This window comes from Leptonotus elevatus, chromosome 2 (genome assembly GCF_054856555.1).
Source record: "Leptonotus elevatus isolate MCC_2025b chromosome 2, RoL_Lele_1.0, whole genome shotgun sequence".
NCBI classification, from domain to species: domain Eukaryota; kingdom Metazoa; phylum Chordata; class Actinopteri; order Syngnathiformes; family Syngnathidae; genus Leptonotus; species Leptonotus elevatus.
This window is the reverse complement of record NC_141240.1, coordinates 10,684,117-10,705,751: the sequence shown is the minus strand read 5'-3', so window position 1 is coordinate 10,705,751 and position 21,635 is coordinate 10,684,117. Positions and strand designations below refer to the sequence as shown.

Here is a 21,635-nt window from a genome sequence, read left to right as displayed (position 1 = left end):
TAAGTCACATAGAGTATGTGTAAGTCACAAGCAAGTATGTTGTAGCCTTCAAGTTACTGTGAGGGGGAAAAATTACCAAGTCAAAACGAATTTTAGTCGATTCAAGTCATTGATTACTTTGTTCAAGCAACTCAAAAGTCAAGATACAGAAGATTTATCAGACTCGGAGTGTCCCATTCCGCCCTCAAAGCATTCGAGGCAAATGTAAACAACAAAGATGGCCGATTCCGATCAATTATTTGTTGTTCTGGCCAATGCAGTAATTCAAAATCAAGTTGTGTCACGTTAACATGTCTTGTATTTACATTTGCCAGAACTGGCACAATCCGAATGGGATAGTGACGATTCCCCACTTTCCACAAATGCAGTATTTTTCTCTCGGTGAAAGGTAGGTATTATATTTTGGATTGTTGTAATTCGATTTGTGGGGATTATTTTGATTTGAAAATGTCATCACATATTTTTTAACTACTATAACATTATGCCGGGTTTGTATGCTAGTCACAGCCAAAAGCAATACGCCGTGAAAATGAAGCCAGAGATGGGAAAACCAGGTCAAGAAAAAACCCTGCCAGAGTTTGGCTTGAGCCACAGGTGCTGCTCGTGTACCTGCCGGTTGAGTACAAGCACCTGTAGCTAAAACCAAGCTACTTTCTGGCCCTGGATTTCCCATCTCTGAATGAAGCCTTGCATTACGGAAATATGGAATGGAGTGCAGCACTGACACAAGCTGGCATGACTTTCTGGGCTCCTCTGTGTACTTTTGAGTCGCTTTTCTGGCCGACAGAATAACTAAATATTTCACACACATTCATCAAATGTATTAACATGTGCAGCACAGGTAAACAAACCAAAAAATGTCAGGGACCACTGTTCCATGTTTACACCGAATGTTTGGCTGTTCACACCGTGTGCTGGTGATAGCAGGGTCTTGTTTTCCCCCCAAGCAACGATCAATCACAGCTAACCGGTTTTCAGAAGCTGATACGAAAATACGAATGATGCCCCCAAATTTGGGTATTTAAAAAATTGTTACCAGGTAAATCCAACCTATGGGGTAGAGACCCTTTTAAATGCTGAATGGTCCTATCAAAATTGTGCACAAAAAAAGTGAACATGGGCGATGTAAGACCACAAAGCCAAACTACTACTGTGTGTGTGTGTTTTGTTTTTTTATTCAACTCACAGTACATTCTACAGATGCACACATGTTACATCACCTTAATACAACAGTCTTTTTAATACATCCTGTTAAAAATGAATTGGTCCTAAAAATATAAAGGAACAAAATTTCAGGTCACCAAAACTGTACATTATTAAAAAGTCACATAACACCACATTTGGTTTTCTGGTCTTTTTTTGTTGTCATTTTGAATAGGAATAATGTGAATTTTTTACGAGCTGATCTGAGGTCAGTGTAAGAAACCAGTTTAAATACAAGCTGGACCGCGGTGACGTTCCGCCGCAGTCACAAAAAGCAGTGCCCATCGAATGCTGGCCTATGAAGTGACGGAAAATAACGTAACCAGGCGGGAATGTAGCCAGTGCTTCAGATCTGTACAATATTAAGACGACCAAAATTTGATGTTTGCACCTTTTCAGACAAATACTCGAGTCTTTTTACAACAGGCGCATTTTACTCACACCTGCCATCTGTCTGAAGGGCAAGCGTTCAGTGTGTTGCCTCTAAAACAGATCCTTTACCAAAGCACAAACTAGTGCAAGTAGCACAGTTATATACAATCTGTGTACAGCCTGCTGTCACTCATTCGAGAAATCCACATGGACTGACCGACATCAAAAGTCTACCAGTGTCTTTCACACAGCAGCAGTGTGTGAACGTGTGTGAACGTGTGTGAACGTGTGTGACCGTGTGTGCATGGCTAAGTGGAAGTTACACAAATTCTACTCGTTTTTTTGTTAAACTGGCTATTTTCATACATCAACTAGAGGTCATCTGTACACATTCACTACAAGCTATTGCTATTAAATAATCCCAGCTACGGTCATCTTCATATATATTTATATATAGAATATGTATAATAAAAATATATTGAGCAAAACAAATTTCTAGGCATAAGACCACATTACAATTCATATGAGAAATGGCCTGGCTATTTTTGTGGGTTACTATGCAGGTCCAGTATGCAATTGCTCAGATGGAAAAATGCAATGAAAATGGGAGATCAAAATAGTCCAAAAAGAGTGACCGTGTCCAACTTTGGGATTTGTGAAAGGGCGTGGCACAAGGATAGACAGGAGCTGACGTGAGGGTGCTTGGAAATGAAATTCAAGTCAGATCAGTTGCAGGCCTTAGACAAGCCCAGCCCCCCCCCCCTCCCCCAAAAAACTGCGAAATAAAATACCCAATTCTACACAAAGATACCTATACATGAAAGGAATATACATAGCTGGAGAAACCTGACAGTCTTAGTAGTAACACCTCTTGCACAAACGGTCAGCAGCTCTACCATTAGTGAGAATGGCGCCGGGTTCTATTTCTCCTTGTTTGAGTAGAACTCCGCCCAGCGACTCTCGAAGAAGCGCTTCATGGAGTGTCCCGCCATCCCCACCTCAGAGGTGTCCTCGTTGAACAGCTCACAGTTGCTAAAGACCAGCTGAGCGTCCGCCGCAAACTCCTCACAGCTGCAGTACCTGGAACATGGAGGTGATTGAGTTAAAGGTGAACCATTGTTGAAGGGACAGCCAAACCCTGCTAGCCGTCAGCCCGTCGCGCACCAAGCGTCGGGTTCTGCAACCGCTTTTGGTAGCGTCCATGGCAACTTTCACATCTGTGAAGGCATCATTAATGCTGAAAGGGCAACACTTGCTGCTTTCCAAGCAACGTCTTTTCCAGGGACGTTTCCTGCTTATTTCAGCAAAACGATGCCAAGCCACATTCTGCATGTGTTACAGCAGCACGCTGTAGTTTGAGTACTACGCAAAATACGATAATGGAAACCCCAGACTGTTGAGCAACTGAAGCTGTGCATCATGCAAGAATGGAAAGGAATTTCACCTACAAAGCTTCACCAATTAAGTGTCCTCAGCTCCCAAACACTTGTGGTGTTTTTATAAGGAAAGGTGATGTAAGTGTAAAGCATGCCCCTGTCCCAGCTTTTTTTGTAACAAATTCAAAATGAGCTAATATTTAAAGGAAAAAACATCAGTTTCAACATAAAATATTTTCTTTGTAGCGTATTCAATGGAATGAACGTTCAAAAGTATTTGAAAATAACTGTATTCTGTAATTTACATTTAATACCACGTCCTTACTTAATTGGAATTGGGGTTATATTTGTTCAAGATTGACCACTTTCATACGGTTCATTCGCGTGTGGAGAAACCTTACCCTCCTTGCAACAGCCTCTCTCTCATGGTAAGGAAGTCCATGGGGTTCTTAACAATGCGGCGGTAACCCGGCACCAGGCGGGGGTTAACGGGCTCAAGGAATGGCCAAGCATCTGCATGAGACTCCATTTCCATTAGGATGATCCTACCAAAAACAAAAACAAGGAATTACCACCAATTCACCAAAGACTACTTTTGAAAGATGAAGGCAGGACGCACTCGCAAAAAGTGAGGTCCGGCTGATTACGAGTTGTCATGCGACGCCGTTTAGCCGCCGCTCCTTCTCCTGAATGCCGCGAGGAGGAGGGGCCTGCCGCTGGTGACGCCGTCACCACCTCCTTGTGCCGTGTTGCCATGCCAGAGCTCCGCCGTGTCGTATCGTCGTCCGAGCTGTTTTCTTCATATCGCTTCTTTTTCACCCTCGTCCGCTTTTTGGTGTGCGGCGACATGCTTTCCTCCTGAGGGAGATAGCCAATGAGGCACATAACCAGGCTGGTAAGTGATAAGACTATCTGCTGGGAAAGAACCACTGCATAATGTGATCTGATCTCAAGCTGCTTCTTGATCCGGTTCTGACCTTGGCAACACAAGTTGGACAAAACCAGTCTCCCTCCGGCACCTGGGTGATCTTGGGCCTCAGGCAGTACATGTGACATCCCTTGTCGCAGCCATCGCACAGCAGCAGACAGTCATCGTTGTCGCCTTTCCTGCAGATCTGGCATGTCTGCAACCAAAAGGCATGGTTAAAGTGCAAAGTTAGAAACGCAAGAAGGGCTGAGAGTGAGAGCAATATGCTTTAATAGTAGGGCTGGGTGAGTAGTGTTTTTCCAATACCGTTTTTTGGCCCCCGATACCGATATCCAGTTTTGCGGTATCGGCATCCAGATACCTAGTTGTTTTTTCACCATGAAAAAGCTGTCCTACCATTGGTTTAGAGCATTAAAGAGCCAATAGGATATCTTGGCTCGGTATGCAGTGAACACATCACACATCAGTGAATGTCGTGCACAAGCAAAGACAAGATGCTGCATCCAAAGTTGTATATTAGCGTCGGAAATAATGGTATCGGCATGTTACTTGTTAGTACTTGTCAATAACGATACCACTGTTTTAATGCAGTATCGGGGCTTCTCACGTTACCCGGTATCAACACTGATACCAAGTATCGATATTGAGCTGATACCGGCCTTATTTCAATATTATCGGTATTAGAGACGGCGGCCAGTCACTGATCTGAAGGGGCTCTCTTGTGGACAAATTGTACTGGCGTCCGTTTGAAAAGTACTATTGAGCATCACTATTTAAATGAAATCCCAAGTTGTTTTTTTAAACAAAATAAATAAATAATTTTGCTCATTTACAAATGGAAAAAAGCAAGTGACAATCAAAAGAAATCTTGGCATTTGCTTAATTTCTCACGAGTCAGATGCCAAAGAAAATTGTATTTTGTCCCACAGTAAAACCGCACCTCTAGCTCTTGCACCATCTTTTATCATTCAGTTGTACAGTGAGGCACCCACATAATTTCCATGCTTTCTGTGAAAACATGAAATCGTATATATATATTAGGGCTGGGTATTGCCAACAACCTCACAATAAGATATGCATCACGATACATATGTATCCCAATACATGATCTTTCAGGCGATACATATCCCAATATTTTACATTAATTTACTTGCATTTCTTGGTTAACAGCCATATGTATACCTAAATGATATGTTTATTATGCTGGATGGCAAAAAAGTTTTTTGTTAGCAGCTCTTCTGGTTTACCACTAAGCGGCATGCCTGGTCTAAATGTGCACGCACTGCAGAGCAAGGAGCAGCTTTCACAGACACACCGGGAAAATGTATGAATAGGCATGAGCCAAAGTATTAAAATTACCGCTCTAAAATGTGCTTATTTGAAATATTTGGGGAAATAACAGCATTTTGTTTTTTAACAAAATATAGAAAAATTGGTACATTTATAAACATGTACCATGTTTATTCTTCCTGTTTAAATTTCTCTTAGCAAGACACAGTATCCAATCACTGCTGTGCTATTTTTAAAAGACTTCACACAAACACTTTTTTTTTTAATAAGTAGGCTACAATGCAAAAGGCACTCGTGTCCGTCGTCTCCACTGCGCTCATGCGACACGTGGACTAATTGAAGGCAATTGACTTCAAAGACTGCTTGTCAAGTACAATGCATGCAACTGAGCCACTGTGACCGCGCCATGTCATTTTCATGCAACAGCAAGGGGCAAAATGCCTGTGTCCAAATTCACAAGGCTGGGTCCTCCGAAGGCCGAATTGGTCGGCTGCATAACGTACACAACGACTTACACATGAATCAATGCGCTACCGACAAGCAGCATTGACAAACCATGCATATGTAAGTCCGTGCGTGCCGTCAAGTCGCGCCGGGAGTGACATTATGCAGTCGACCAATTCGGCCTTTGGAGGACCCAGCCTTGTGAATTTGGACACAGGCATTTTCACTCAACAGCAAGTGGCAAAATGGCCGCCTTCTGATATTGATAAAAACTGCTATATTGCACTAACACAATATTAACCAGAATAGCGTATTTAGACTAGTGGGGCAAAATAGAATATATTGATTGTCAAGACATTTTGGGGGTGGTTGATTTCCGCTTTAAGGAAAAGCACTTTTTTTTTTCAAAACCACCAACGCGCAGACTTTTTTTGTCGTGACTGTCAACTTTTTTTCGGCTTGTCCCCTCTCTATAATCGCCACAACACATGTACTACATTATCTTTGTTGGGAGAAAAAAAAACTCTTTCAAAAAGCACTCTGTTCAACGCCATGAAAGTATGAATGAAAATACATTCTTGGGAGTAATAATTGATAGTAAATTGTACCTTGATGAGTATGCACTTCGTATTTTATACTGCGCCATAGTTCTTTCATACCTCACATATTGTATTAAAGTTAGGGGAAACACATATCAGAATACAATGAATCCATTGGTCACTATACAGAAACGTGCTTTGCGTATGGATTTCTGGAGCACACGCATAGTTTGTTCATTTAATCTAAGTTGTTAAATTTTCACAATCTTGTGAAATACTATACATCTATAATTTTATACAAACCCTTTAACAAAACATTATCGGCTAATGTACAAATGTTCACAATTAGAGTGTGTGTTCATACACAGAGGATATGGAGATTTCACGCTATCAAAAATCTGAGCTACTCGAAAAAGTTTTTGTGTGTATGTGGTGTTAAATTATGGAATAATCTTTGTTTACAACATAAACAATGAAAAAGCATTTATAGATTTAAACGAATGGTCTAGTCACAATACATTTGAGTATTCTTTTGTGTTAAGATGACATCAGTGCTTTCTGTCTGTGTAAATATGTGCTTGCTACTTCTTTACCATTATCAATATATTGTTTATTACCATTGTTGGTATATAATTTATTACAATTTCTGTTATATGCTGTCCTACCAGTGCAAGTATTGTTTACTTCCCACATTTGTGTTATAATTGTAATGTATTTATTTAGCGCACTTTAAAGTCATACATTTTCAAAAAAAAAAATCGATGGTGCGCCTAATAGTGAGGTGCGCCTTGTGTGGACCAAGGTCCAAAACCTGACTGTGTGGGAGGACTTCCCACGACACTTTGCTTATATAAAAGAAAGGCGGCCCTGACTTAGGACAGACATGAAAGCACAAAAGAGTCAACTTGGTGGCGTGTTCTCCAGCCCACCCCCCTTAGGATTGATCAAAAGCAACATGAATACATTGTTATATACTTTCAAGTACAACTGAAATCACTGTTTACATTGTTACTTCAACCGAACTCAGTTTTGTTCCGCTCGCTGCCTTTTTAAAAACATGCCCTAGCACTAGCATATGTGTTAGCATAATAGCATGCTACCATATGTTTTGAGCTAGCGTATGTTTAATCGTGCCTGCGCCCAATAGTGCGGTACGCCTTATGTGCGTGTTGAACACAGAACTAGCACACGTAACTTTGACTCCGCCTTATAATACGGTACGCCCTATGGTCGTGAAAATACTGGATTTAATATTAATTGCTCTCTGGGTACTTATTTATTACTGAGTATTAAGGTTAAGTAGCAGAGTAGCTTGGAATTTTGAATTGGAGATGGGGGTGGGATTATATAAATTTTCTTCTTCCCACTCCCTTTCAGGCAGAATTGGACTTTCTTTTTGTTTTCTTTCTCTCTCTTTTTTTGTTGTCCCCCCCGTCTGAAACAAAAAATAAAAATGAATGAATGTTGAATGTTGGCGGCACGGTGGCTGACTGGTTAGCACGTCCGCCTCCCAGTGCAAAGGTTGTGAGATCAAGTCCGGGCTTCGGCCTTCCTGGGTGGAGTTTGCATGTTCTCCCCGTGCTTGCGTGGGTTTTCTCCGGGTACTCCGGTTTCCTCCCACATTCCAAAAACATGCATGCCAGGTGAATTGGACACTCCAAATTGTCCATAGGTGTGATTGTGAGTATGGTTGTTCGTCTCTGTGTGCCCTGCGATTGGCTGGCAACCAGTTCAGGGTGTACCCCGCCTACTAACCGAAGCCAGCTGGGATAGGCTCCAGCAACCCCCGCGACCCTTGTGAGGACAAGTGGTACAGAAAATGGATGGATGGATGGATGAATGTTGTGTGCGCATAGCATGGACATCCTTTGAACTACCAAAACCATTTAAAAGAAAAATAATTTCAAAGAAAACCGTCCTGTTTTTACTCATCCAGCCCTACCTGCAAGCCTGTGAACCTTCTTACCACTTTAGTCACAGATCTTTCCCAGGCAATAGCTTTCTCTAGCTGCAGCAAACACAGACACAGCTGGGGGGCACTGCGGCAGCGATCGAGGGCCTGCCGCCACGTTCTGAGCCTGGAGGTGATCTCACTTTCCAGGCTGGAACAGGGAAAACGCAGCACAACAATGATTCCTCCATTACACACCTACAAAAAAAAGCCCTCAGTCTCTCCTTCCTACCTGATGACATCCATCGGTTGCTCTTCTCCTGGTGTCGGCGTGAGCGGAGCGAGGCGCATCACCTCAGCTGGGTTCCAGAGCGGCTCTTTCAGGTAGCGCCTCTCAATGTTCCGCTCAAGATTGGCAAGGCGTAGCACGGCCAAGTCGAGCGGATGAGTGGCGATGCGAGGCAGGCCAGACCACTCCTTCTTGGTTCGGACGATCCAGTCATCACGCGGGTCGGTGTCATGTTCGTAGTACTGCAGGTCAACCCGGGTGGAATCCCGCTCTGGGATCGTGTAGGGCTTAACAAGGAAAAGAGCGCTTGGAGATTAAGCATATATACTTGGGCATGTTGCTGTACAGTAGTCTTGTTCTCTGACTACCTGAAATTCTACAGCTGGTGCCTCTGTGTTTGATTCAGCATCGTTGACTATACTCTGAGGGGGAGGGGCCTTAAGGAGACACAAAAAGAAAAAAGTAGTTTATTTTGTGTTGCTCTAACGCCTTTGCGTTCCTTCAAGGTTGATCATCTTGATGCTATGATTTTTCACCTTCAGATGGAGGTCAGCAGCAATAACTCGCTGCTCCAGGTCCTCCACCCACCGGAGGGCGCTGTTGTCCGTCCCCATTGCTTTTTCCTGTACTTGCCAAGGTTTCTGCAGAACCTCGAGCAGCCCCTCCTTCTTCTCCTCCTTTATCTCAAACATCGGATCTAGCAGGAGAGAGCATTACATGAAATAGACAGTTCAGCTGTTAAAGAGTTTTAAGCGTCTCCATTCCTGCTCACCACTGATGCCTTTGGTGCACAACTCCGTTAAACTCTCCATGTGTTTGGCCAGGTGTTTATGGAGCACCTTTTCTCTGATGCCTCGTGGATGGAGAGCCTGCAATGTGCTAAACAGCTCCTCTGGATCCTTGATCCACCACCAGCCACGCACCATTGCTGCCAGAATTATTATACAGTACATCATAAAATCAATTCATAGTATTACCTATCACTAATATGTTGCACTGAGATGAGTGCCACCTAGCTAAACATTCTATATTAAGTGTGTTCTGCTTACATGCTGGTATGGGCTTAACCACCAATTGTATAAAGTACTGCTGCTCAAGGTCTTGGAAAGTAGAAGTGGCAGTGCGTCCTCTGCCTTTGGCTGCGGTTCCACGTGGTCCCCTCCGAGCAGGGCTACTGCCTCTACTGCCTCTTCTCCGCCTGCGGCCTGGCCTGGCGCGTGTGGCCGGAGTCCGTGTTGCTGGGGGGCTTTGAGCAGAAGCAAGGGGAGTAGGCAGTGAAGGTATACAATCAGGAATAGAGGATGTTTGTGTTGTAACGGGCGCTTCCTCTGGCGCCGCCGGAGTATCCAGGTCAGGAGGAACTTCGCCAATGGACGTCATGAGCACGTCCGACTGAGGGAATGAGCGAAAACGCAAATACAAACCATTTTTAGCCGACAGATTATTAGCATTGTATGTAATGTTTTGGTCAAAACAGCACCAACCTGTATGAGTGGGGCATCAAGTGTGGGCGGTGTACTCGGCACCGGAGGCTCGCTCGGAGAATTTCCATCACTTGGCTGTGTGAAACACTGGCCCTGATTCTCTGCCTCCTCTTTCACACCCTCCTCTGTTTGACTGCCCTCTAGAGGTTCTTCTGCGTAATCATCATTGGATACTGCATGCCTCGATTGGCTGAGCCAATTCAGGAAAGCAGACTGCGAGAGATCTTGAGTACACGTGGCGACCGGCGACCCCGGACCATCTTCTCCCACTGACCTGGTGCTACTTCGGCGCGGGCGCCGAATCTTTGCCGTGCGGAGGTGGAGTTCCACTTCGGGTTTGATTTTTCGGGGCCGTCCTCTTCCTTTTTGGCTGCTCATAAGCGACGCAGTGCCAGGGAGTGAATCGTCCTCTGGGGACAATGTCTGGACTTGCGGGGTTTCTGGGGCAGGTGAGGAAGGTGTAGGATGAGGTGGAGTAGTGGCCACAGGCACCTCTTCTGTTTTGGGCTCCTTTTTGAGGAAAGTGACTGGCACCTCTGCTATAACAACGTCCCCTGAGGCTGTGATGCAAGCATACAGAAGATGTCAAACCCGTGCAAAGTCAATTTTCATATTAACATATTCAATCAGACTCACTCAGAAGCTCTTCAGGACCCTCAACTAGGACTCCTCCGAGATGAGGTAGAGCGAAGTACCTACGCCTGTAACGATCCTGGCCCAACATTACAGCCCGCATGGAATGAGACGACTGAAGCAGCTTTTTACGGAAGAATGCTTGCCGCTGTTGATGGTAAATGAGTCAAGGATTATTTCACACAATGTGACAAACTTTTAATAATGTGTCTAAACGAATTTGCCTTACCTTGGTTAGTTTATCTATCTGCCTTTCCAGTTCATGCACACTGGCATTGGTCGGGCTTTCACTCTGTAGAAAAATAAGATACCAAAAAGTGTAAAACGCTCATTTAAAACATTTGCAGTTTCAGTGCATGCATACATACATCACTCATTTTGGGTTCTTCTTTGCGACCACGCCGGTTGCTTTTCTCCACACTCTCCTCCAAACCAAGGTTCTCCTCTTCAGCCACTCGGGCACTGCGTCGTCTTTCCTCTAAACACAGCTCTTCTTCGGAGCGGCCAGTGCGACGTGCAAGTGCAGCCTTTAGCCTGCAGGACAGAAAACATTCAACATCTGAGTCATACACAGCACCACAATATCATAATCTGGGGTTGTAAGATTATGTGCCTTACTTGCGAAGCTTCCCCTCTATAATCCACTTGTTCTTCCTGTAGGTTGCCATGTTCTCTAGTGTGTTGTCAATGTCACTATGTGGATGTGAGATACTTTTTTAGTAAGCAATAACTTGTTAAATACACAAATCTTGAGACGCTCTTCAAACCTTGTCACTATGTTGCTACCATTGAGCTCCTCCACCACAAAACCAAGCACGGCTGCCTTGGTTTCGGGAGGCAAGGCGTGAAAGGATTTGGTCCTCAGGGTGTTGCACACCTCTGTCTCATAGCCATGAGATTCCAGGAAGATGCGCAGTACCTCTGAAACTGTGCTGCGGGTCAGATGGAGCTCAACCAGCTTATCCCCGAGGATCTTGACTGACTAATGGTGGAGAGTAAAAAGCAAAACTTAATAGCACCGTATATTGAAGTGCATAATTAATAATAATAATAAAACACTCAAGCAACATTACTCACTTGATAATATGATGGCAGGCCGGGATCACGGAGTGCAGCTTCCATTAGCTTTATGAGCAGATCTTGTATCTCTCCCTGGCTTTCACCCATGTCAAGCAGACCTTCTTGCAAAGATGCAAGGCTGGGGATGTCCTTGGGCACATTGAAGCCTACCAACTTTCCATAACCATGAAGGAACTCTACAACAGCCAGGCAGTGAGCAAAGGCTGTGCCTGAGAGAATCACACAAGGGACCCGTAACAGCTCTGGCAGGGGCTGTAAGAGGAAAGGCCATTACAGTTGCTAATGTGCAATCACAGCGAGAAACGTGTTTAAAAACCATCAAAACTCACTTTGTGGTCAGTGAGACACATGTCTTCAGTGGGTTTCCTCAGCTCTTCTAAAATTAGCTGTTGCCTCTTGCGTTCCTCCAGTCGTTTTTGGGTCTGCACTCTCCGCTCTGCAGTTTTCTTGGCTGCCAGGGCGGCCCGAGCTGCTGCCTCCGCCTCAGCCTGCGCTTTGGCCAGAGCCTTGGCTTTACCGCGAGCACTCAACACCCTCTTGCCTTGGGCTATTCTTTCTTCATCGGTCTGCTGAATGGGAGGAGGAACCTCAACCTTGACAGATCTCCGTCGACCAGGCTTCTTGGGTTCATCAACAGACTGTGGTGCAAGCTCAGTTGTCTGTGGGGGTGCCAAATCTTGGGGTTCAGCCTTTACCTCCAAACTCTTGGTCTCTTGCTGAAACCCGAGTCACAACACAGTGGTGAGTAGTGGTGGTGAGCAAAATGCGGCAAGGTCATTGGCATTATTTTGAGCTATAATATACCTTTGCTCTCTTTTTGTCCTCTCTTGTCTTCTTAATCTTAGCATCCTCTCTTCTCCGTATTCTGGCCTGATTAATTCATACTTTATCAGAATTGGACACATCACATAAAATTTATAATTTTATACCAAGTACAAACCTTCCTCTTCATCTTCTTCTTGATTTTTATCATTTTCTCCTTTTCTTCCTCCGTGAGAGCTTCTACAGTAGCAGAATATACAATTATTTTACTAGAAATATTTAAATGCTTGTACTACCACAACTACAAGCCATAGCCAACCTCCTCCAATCTATCATCACAGTCACTCACCCTTATTTTCAAGTCTCTTTAACAGCTTGGCATCAACTTTACTCAGGAAGTCAATCATCTTGGGTTTGGGGGGTCTACCTGGCCGGCGGGCCTGTCCTGCCTTAGGGCCACCAACCCTGCTTGGTTTCTCTTTATTAGGGTTCGGCGGTCGACCTCTCCTGCCAGTGATGGCCATGATCATGGAGGGAATTTCCTCATTAGCCAAGAGACACCACTTCACACCCTGCCACACATCATAAAGAACATGACATTGTTTTGATACGTTTAGAAAACTTGCAGTTTGGTAAATAAATGCCCAAATTTTAATTGACAAATTGATGAAATGTAAGAAATGTAACGTGAATAACCTCAGGACTTTCCCTTTCTTCATAAAAGTCTCCGACAGGCATGCGTGGACTGAAACTGAAGTGTTCTCTGGAGACAACTCCACCCTGGTGTTTCTTCAGATACTGAGCAACACAATTAGAAGGACATGATCAATAAATTCTGTCAATCACAAGTACAATTGTCTTGGAAATTGTTTTGGAGCATGCAAAAATGACCTTGATAACTTCTGGGAACTGCTTCATTCTTCTTCCGCAAGGCGCATAATACCAGGTTTCACCCTTCATGCGATCATTCATCTTCTTCACGCGAATCTCTCTCTTCCATCTATCATCAGGAGATCTTTATTACATCATTGTCAAAGAACTTTAAAAGATTCCTTTAGGATATAAAGAAGCAAGTAGAAAGGTCACAGCGATATAACAGCTCATGTCTGAAGAGGCCTAATCTAACACAGTTAGCTATTAAAGATGTAGAAAACTGTAGCTATTTTCAGTTACTTTATTTTTCAGACTTTAACGTTTACATTTTTCATAGTTTGGCTGGTCCTGTGACTAATATTAATTAAATTAAGAGTTCAGACTGGCACCCAAATCTCTGTTCGCCTAATTGCGTTGACTTTCTGTAAATTGCCGCCACCTTCTTTCCACCGGCGGTAATGCATTAAAATATTTTTCAACTGACAAAATAGAAGAAGGAATGGATGTAGACGCAGAAATGGCAGAAGAGTGAGAAGAGGAAGTAGTAGTAGTAGTAGTAGTTGCCGTAACGCATAACTGCCAGTGGCCACCTTCATAGCATGCTAAAGAAGGTGGCGGTAATGCAAGTCAAGTTTATTTATATAGCCCTTAACTCATTTGCTCCCAAAAACCTATAAATACATTCTATTTTAACTATTACCATACTCCCCAAAGAAGTATCTATACGTTTTTTATGTTTTTGTTTTTTATGCTAGAGCATACAGAAGACTTTGATGCAGCCTCTAAACTGAACAGAATGCTTGAAACAATGGTAGTTATTACAAAAATGCCTAGCAGGTGCAGCCCAACCATGTTGCAAAAAGCTCTTTCCCCCACTGTGTATGATGATGAAACTTAAGCTATATTCTAATGCTAATTGCTGCAAAATTGAAACGGACAGAAATATACTTTAATGAAAGAAGAGACTCTAATCTTTCTTTTGGTAGGTTCCATGTTTTTATAGCAATAGAACATTTTGTGGGCCTTGCAAAATCAGTCAAAATCCAGTATAACAGCCGGGAGCAAAGGGGGTTGCTTCAGTGAAAATGGCTGGGAGTGAATGAGTTAATCACACAAGAGTCTCAAAGGGCTTCACATGCCAACAGTTGACAAATATCAAGGACATCCCCTGATCAAACCACAAGAGTGCAAGGAAAAACTCGGAAAAATGAGAAACCTTGAGAAGGGACCGCAAATGTGCTAATCCCCCTTTTCAAGGATGATCAGGGTGCAATGGATTCTGAATGGGCAACAATTTACATAGTGTGTGATACTAAACAATATTAACTAGAATAGTGCAGCAAGATCATATGCAAAATGCCAAGGAAATATAAGAAATGGAGGAGGAATTAATAAAAGATGAAGTGGCAACTAATTTGTGACAATTTAGCTGATGGCGCTAGCATGGGGCCATTACAAGGATTTAATGTTCACAGCAGCAAGAAGTGCAAACTGACCAGGATTACCCTTCGGCCACAATGCGACGTGGGATCCAAAAAATAACTTTTCTGGAGTTAAAAGCGGAAGTTTCAAATGCAACAGAAACTCGTTCGATGCCGTCAACACTGGATACGTTCGGAATTTTCCAGCAAACCACGATTATGCTACGTGCAGACCTAACGTGAAATATCACGCCGTATGCGTGTGAACACAAGAATGACCCCACAGCGACGTTGCTTCGAGTAGAGAAGGGCTACACCTTCTTCTCCGACAGGAAAATAAATAAATAAATCGCTAGTCAATCTGGTGACCTGTGGTTGTGCTAGCTTGCTATCTTGGTTGACAGTTCAACAGCTGTAAACAAGTTAATCTACTCAAACAGATACATACGCCAAATATCTCGCTCGCCATTATCATCATGCTCCCCCCCCCTTTTTTTTTAATCGAGGTCCCGCCCAGTAAAGAAAGACGGCTGTGTTGTATATGTATACCTCTGTCCAACAGACCTCAATGTATTTTTTTTTTTTTATTCAACTTATTATTTTGCAACCACGCATGACTGCGCAAACTGCATTACTATATATGGAAACATGCCACCGGTAACACTTCAAACACCTTCGGCCTGCACGTAGCATTAGGGGATTTTGCAAGCGAGTCCGTGTTCTGCTGTTTAATCTCGTTTTTTGTCAAATAGCCCCAGACCCCAAAAAAGTGACAAGCAGCAACAGTCTAAAATATATGGTAAATTAATTTAATCCAATTTGATTTTTTTTTTTTTTAACTAAAGCCCTAGTAAACAATCATAGGTATGTTACCCATGCAGCAGAGGGAACTGAACTTGCTGCTCAGTTGCAACCCTTCTCCTGGTACGTTCACCTGTTGAAAACACACACACAAACACACGGTCAAGGCAAGCCTGTTAAAACAGATTTATCTAAAAACATTTTCTCACCTTTATCTAATGTTGAGCTTTCCTCTCCATTGTCCTCAGCATCACTGGCCGCTGGTCCAGCATCCACGTTTAGTGCGGACATGTCCTTTTCATTGTGCACCTGTTTCCTCATTCTTTTCTTCTTGGGTTTCTCAAAAGGTGAGCTGATGGCTGACATGTTGGCAAGAACCGCATCAATCGCGGCTGTGATTGAGTCAATTTTTTCAGATGGAGGCGGAGTCTGATCACATTCCTCCAGTTTTCCTTTGATCTGGTCTGGTCTAAGAGATGCCTTTCTCTTCCTTCCTTTGGGTCCCTCCTCTTTGTTGGCACCTTTTTCAGCCTTGATCTTTTCCACCTTTGGTGTTCGACTCCGGGGTTTTCTCTTGGCCTCTTCAGGAGCTTGGGGAAAAAAAGAGCATATTATACAAAGATTTTAGAAGTAACATTTTATAACCAGTAAGACCTGATAAATACCTGATTTACTAATCCATAAAGCCTTTGGAGATTGAGGTTTGCAAGGTTTTCCTGGGCTTTTCAGACATCCTACAGTGGTTGACAAAACCTGGTCTGTAACTGGCTGCAGTGGGTGTACAGCAGGTCTTTGTGCTGGGGTACTGAAGGCAATGAAGTTCTCATCTCTCATCTTGAAACTTGGGGGAGTCAAAATCTCGATTGCTGTAGATGTTTTGCTAATGGCATCCGAGTCGGGTGTATGATGACCGACAGAAGGCCAGCCTGCTTCGGCGCCTGAACAAAGACATATTATTTTCTAAGCGCTATACAAAAATTAAACATAAGTAAAAAAATATATAATTCTGACTGTATAATTCAAGAAAATACCTTGGTAACGTGGATAAGATGCCCCAAATGAAGTATTGTTTAAGGAAGACTCCAGCATGGACTCTCCTACCTCAGACATTCCCCGCTCATGGGTGTAGTTCAAACTTGAATAATCCACAGATGAGATGCTGGAAGTCTCATAAACAGAAGATGGTTGCTCTTCTGTGTCAGACGTGCCATTTCCAAGGATAAAGCAGTTGCCTAAACTGCTGGAGTCACGTATGCGTGAAGTGCTGTTAGCAGAGGATTTATCTAGGAAGGAACTGATATGGATTCTTGACAGCGTGTTGCATGCTGAACTGTCACCATATTGGGAGGTGGTGAGCAAAGAGGGGTCAAAACCTGTGTCAGAAGTCAGTGCGAAGTGTCTGGCACTGGGACAATGGGGTGTTGAAATTCTGCTTGGAGTTTGCTCTGCATTTAGTACATCAACAGCGTTGCCAATGGCCATTGGCTCCTTTTGTATATTGCTGTGCTGTCGCTCAGTCTGCAAAGGTTGCCGTGGAAGATTAGATGAATTGTGATGGTCAGAAGCTTTGTGCGTCTTTACTTTGCCTGACTCAAGAAGAGGGCGATCTTCGTCCACCATTGTGCCCATTCCAGGTACCAAGTCTTCCCCCTTGTTACTGTGGCCATGGTGCTCTGGCAACAGAGGTAACTGATTTAGCACGCCGACAGGAGATGACCCGGCAAAATGTCGTACAGAGTCAGAACTCTGAATGATTTCGGAAGTTGTTGCAGGAGGCACGGATGCCAAGGTAAGAGGGATAGAAACTGGTGCAGTCCTGGAGCCTTGCGTGGTTTGTAGAGGTAGGGTAGTGAGAGGTCTGGTTGAGGGACTGTCATGGGCTGACTGGGAGGGTGAATTGAGCCCCTCTGGGGTTGGTGATGCCGAGGCAATGGCTCGACCAGAGCCAACAGCGGACGCGGGGTACAAGGAGTCATGCTGGGGAACGGATGCACGTTTACTGCCAGCAGAAGCCATTCCGTGCATGGGTAGTACCATGCCAGGAGATGACCCTCCCAAAGGTGACGCTATTGAAGAACAAACACTACCTGATGCATCACATATTGATAGGTTTGAGCTTACAGCTGGCATCAGAGGGAGCTTGGAGCCTTGAACCATTTGTTGAAGAGATGAGATGGGTGTAGACCCAGAGAAGGAAGATGTGGACACTATGGCAGGTGCTAAAACAGCTGTTATTGGTCCAGAAACTGAATGATGCGCCAGAGACTCATGAGAAGGAGACGAAGAAACGCAAGGAGGCCCAGAAACACTGTCAGTCAAGCCTGAAGGTGGACAAAACTTTGGATGTGTTGCAGTTGAGGAGGAAAAAGAGGACCCCACAAGCAGAGGTTTAGATCCAGGAAGTGTTATCTCAGTAGCAGGGGGAGGAAGAGGAGGTGACGAATGCCTGGGAGGAGGACCTGATGAGGACTGGGGTGAAGTAGATTTGACATCAAGGTAAGACCCAATAGTGGATTCGGGGGAAGCCATTGGAGATTCAACAGCAGGAGCACCAGACACCTTATTCAGAAATGTTGTTGCAGAAGATAAAGATGCAGTCTGAGGTGGTGTGCTTGCTCCAGCCCCTCTGATGCCCTCTGGTGATTGGGCAGTTGATTTTTCGGAACTCTCATGATGATCAATTGCATGTCTGACAGAAGCCGAGGAAGAGTTGGGAGGCCGGAGAGTAACAGCTGTCTCTTCTGTGTGGACCTCCTTGCCTTCCTCCATCTTGTGCACTAAGAAAAAAAACACCAGTCAATAAACACCACTGCGAAAAAGGGGAAAGGGGGGGCATGATGTTCAAGTTTATCATTGTATTTTGTTTGCAATGAAGAATGAAACAGTACTTTTCGGGATCGTCTCTCAGCAAAGTTGAGTAACCGATGTACAAGAATTACGTGAATTTGAAGGACTTTTTTTTTGTCTGAACTTTTTGGGAAAGTTCATCAGCGGCACTTGAAATGGTGGCAGGTGCTTGCAGACTACTATTTAACACGAGCTTGAATGTGGTTGGCTACATATCAGTTATGAGGATATGCACACTAGTACAACTAATTCAATTGTTTACTTTTACTTCACTCTATTACTTTTTTTCCCCAATTGAGCTGTATAAGTAATAGATCACAATAACAGTGGAAAGTGTGTTCAAACGGTGTGTCATTTTCTCTTATTTCTATCACAAAAAAAGGCATTTGAACATGGGTGTGTAGACTTTTTACATTCACTGTAGCTGTGCCGAGAGCTCACCTTGCATGGACGCAGACAGATTCGCATTGGGGGACTTTTCCCTGCTCATGGGAGATCCTCCAGCCTGCACGATGGATGATGGCGTCACTGCTGTCGTAGGTGCCTCCTCTGTGTCATGCAGGGGTGCAAAATTCTGTATCCTCTGACCTGTAGACTGTTTTGGATGCTTTGAAGATGACAAAGGCGTATGCTGCTGCTGGTAGTACGGCATCCCATTTGACATCACGCCGTAATGCTGCGGGAGGTGAAGGGGTGGACGCAAGTGGGAATGGAGGTGATGCTGTGATGACGGAGGGGACACTTGCTGGTGATGTGGTGGTGGCGAAATGCCAGGATGTGACTGACTCTCGTATGTCCCATATATGCTGCGGGAAGTGTAAGCGGTGGCCTGTGGGGCAGGGTTACTTCTATTCCAGAACTGACTGCTGTTTGGGGGCACATTTGATGGGCCCGCCAGGGGTGGCTGCTGGGAGCTCTCCATATCCCCATTCAGTTGGTACGGTCCTTGAGCCTGGAAGTGATGTTGCGACTGAGGCTGAACTATGCCCAATGCCGTCTGCTTCTGGTGTAAGCTGTGCCCAGGAGATGTGGCCATGGTCGGACTGTATTGAGGATGTCCTCCCCACAGGTAGCTCATGCTATTCTGATGATGGTTGCTGATATGCGGGTAAGGACTGGAAGGTGGTTGGGAAGCAGGTGCACCAGACCCAAGTACAGTAGTGATACCATTCACATTCATTTCGCCATTCATATCTGTCAAGTACACAGGACACATTTGCAGTCAAATTTTAGAAATGAAAGCAACATTTATTTTAATCTTCACCTTGGTGGATAATTAAATACATAAGATACCCACTCTTTTCTTGCTGAGGAAAACTCATGGAGGAACCATTAGTATAAAGAGAATCCCCTGAGGAACGTTTCAGTCCTGAGTTTGGTGAGGAATGGGTGCCATAGTTGAAATTATTATTTGCCTCCATCTAGCAAAACAAACAAACACGTTAGTACCCGCGAAGGAAGCAACGCGCAATAATTCACACATTTCAGTGTGCAATTACGAAACACGATTTTCAACAGACGTGCGCCACCATTTTCCTGTGCTGTACTATTAGTTAATATACGTGTAACCCCATAGTCGTTTGGCGTGTATTAATTAACTGCGAGATTCAATTTGGAAAGTGTCGACTCGTCAGCACCATTTTGCTCCTAACAACACGCGTCAAAATGTCGCAGCATGCTACAGTGAGGAGCAGATGCCAGCGAGGCCCAGCCAAAACGCAACGCAAAAGCGGACTAAACCCCACTAGAGGCTCGTCATTTCGGCTGATGAGACGCTGCTAAAAATGTACACAACCTCCGCGATAATGCTAACGCAAGATCCGACCTCGTCCGATTCATAACGAAGTGACCAGTTCTACTACATTTACCCAAGAGGCCTGATTTATGTCCCTCGCACTAACCGATGTAACCCTCTAAATACTTGATTTCCCAATTCAAAGAGGCCATTACGAGTGCCGCGCTAGCTAAGCGGCGCTAGCCGGATTCTCACGAGAACAATTCACGTCAGAGCGATGCTTGTGTGTTTTCAGACGTGGTAAATGTGAGTCCAAGCAGCCAAGACATCAAATAACGTGGTTCCATTCACACCGGCAACAAACCCTACTCTCTCAGTTCCAAGGTTATTATGCTAAATCATCACAATGGAAACTAGCGAGTCGATGCTAGCCAAATAAGCTAACCAAATAGCATCCTTTGCGTTTAGTCACCGGGGCTTCCTTCGATGTTAGCAAACAGCCCTGCTACAACCACCCTGGTTTATATAAACGGTGACCGCCAGTAATGGCTATTGTTTGTAAGCATAACACCGTGCCTATTCTTCGAGGCGAATGGTCAGAAATTCGCCTCTTAACAGCTGAGTATGCGGTGCCTTTTGTTCGTCGGCTAACGTTAGCTAGTAGCCTGATGAAGTTACATTGTTTACGCCGAACGCACACGGGCAATTTCCAGAGCATCATCCTCCCACACTGCGCTTTCCAAACTTGTATTATCTCGATCAGAACTAGCAAACCTTTCATTCCACGGATCTCGAAGGCACGGGTGTCTGCACCCCGCGTCGAAGCAGTAAACGGAGCTTTGATGTCACCGCGATAAATAAACAACTCTTCCATAACCTTTGGGTTTTAAATTAGCAAACATGGCTGGTGTGGTCCTGTGTAGCCATGATTCTAGAGCGCGAGCACCAGCTGCGTAAGCTTCCTCACAATGATCGTACACATCCGGTCAAATTACCCCAGCACTTCAAAGTAAAATGCCTTATAACGTTTTAACCGTAACTATGTCGTTATTACCCTTTGCCACGCTGCTGAAAGAAATAAAAGCAAACGTTGTGACTTGTAGTTCGCACCAATTAATTATCGAGTACGTGTACTATAGTAATAGCAATATTAAACAACACCGGCGTAAACTTGCAATACTTTAGTCACTTATATTTTTAAAATTGCTAAACATCAAAGTAGGAAACGTCACGTGTACGATACGCGCTTCATTTTGTTGCGATGGGTGAGAGGAAATCAAGCTCAAAGAGGAAGTTAATGTCAAAGCTGCAAAAGAAACATCTCTTTCAATTATTTAACTAATTCTCTATCAAGTACATGAGCGGATAAAGGTCAAACTTTAAAAGAGAAGCGTAATCGCTATCAAAGAGAAGTTTTTAAATCCTTGACGTCAGTAGCCGGTGATAACTTCATGGTCACCTCGGAATTTCCGCATTCACGAAGACGTCACCATACCGCTTTGTGCAGTGCACTTGGAGCACAGAGTTTTCATTACCCTATGGCGTGTAGTGAAATTGTATCATTTTAGCATCAAAGTACAACAGTTTAAGATAGCCAACCAAGGTTTCACCTTCACCAACTCGTGTCTGTTCAAAAAATACATCAATTGTTAGTAGCAAGAGAGCGT

At 44.1% G+C, this 21,635-nt stretch overlaps 1 protein-coding gene across 2 annotated transcripts; it reads right to left on the bottom strand.

Annotated features, from left to right (window-relative positions):
• Positions 1-1,155: 1,155 nt before the first annotated feature.
• baz2a (bromodomain adjacent to zinc finger domain, 2A) lies at positions 1,156-20,966 on the bottom strand. Of its 2 annotated transcripts, none has more exons than XM_086068519.1 (30): positions 20,743-20,966; positions 19,531-19,654; positions 18,675-19,427; positions 16,418-18,163; positions 16,052-16,324; positions 15,596-15,976; positions 15,459-15,519; positions 13,183-13,291; positions 12,988-13,089; positions 12,641-12,863; positions 12,470-12,531; positions 12,334-12,399; positions 11,859-12,245; positions 11,527-11,781; positions 11,217-11,431; positions 11,068-11,142; positions 10,818-10,983; positions 10,679-10,741; positions 10,453-10,597; positions 9,817-10,376; positions 9,382-9,724; positions 9,105-9,260; positions 8,869-9,029; positions 8,701-8,769; positions 8,336-8,619; positions 8,119-8,254; positions 3,929-4,075; positions 3,571-3,809; positions 3,353-3,496; positions 1,156-2,655 (listed from the first exon to the last, which is right to left on the bottom strand). In XM_086068519.1, the coding sequence occupies exons 2-30, from the start codon at positions 19,652-19,654 to the stop codon at positions 2,496-2,498; spliced, it is 7,605 nt and encodes a 2,534-aa protein (XP_085924645.1). In that variant the 5' UTR covers positions 20,743-20,966; the 3' UTR covers positions 1,156-2,495. The 2 variants fall into 2 exon arrangements, with proteins under 2 accessions (XP_085924645.1, XP_085924646.1); XM_086068520.1 differs by lacking the exon at positions 20,743-20,966 and adding an exon at positions 20,414-20,687.
• Between the last annotated feature and the right edge of the window lie 669 nt (positions 20,967-21,635).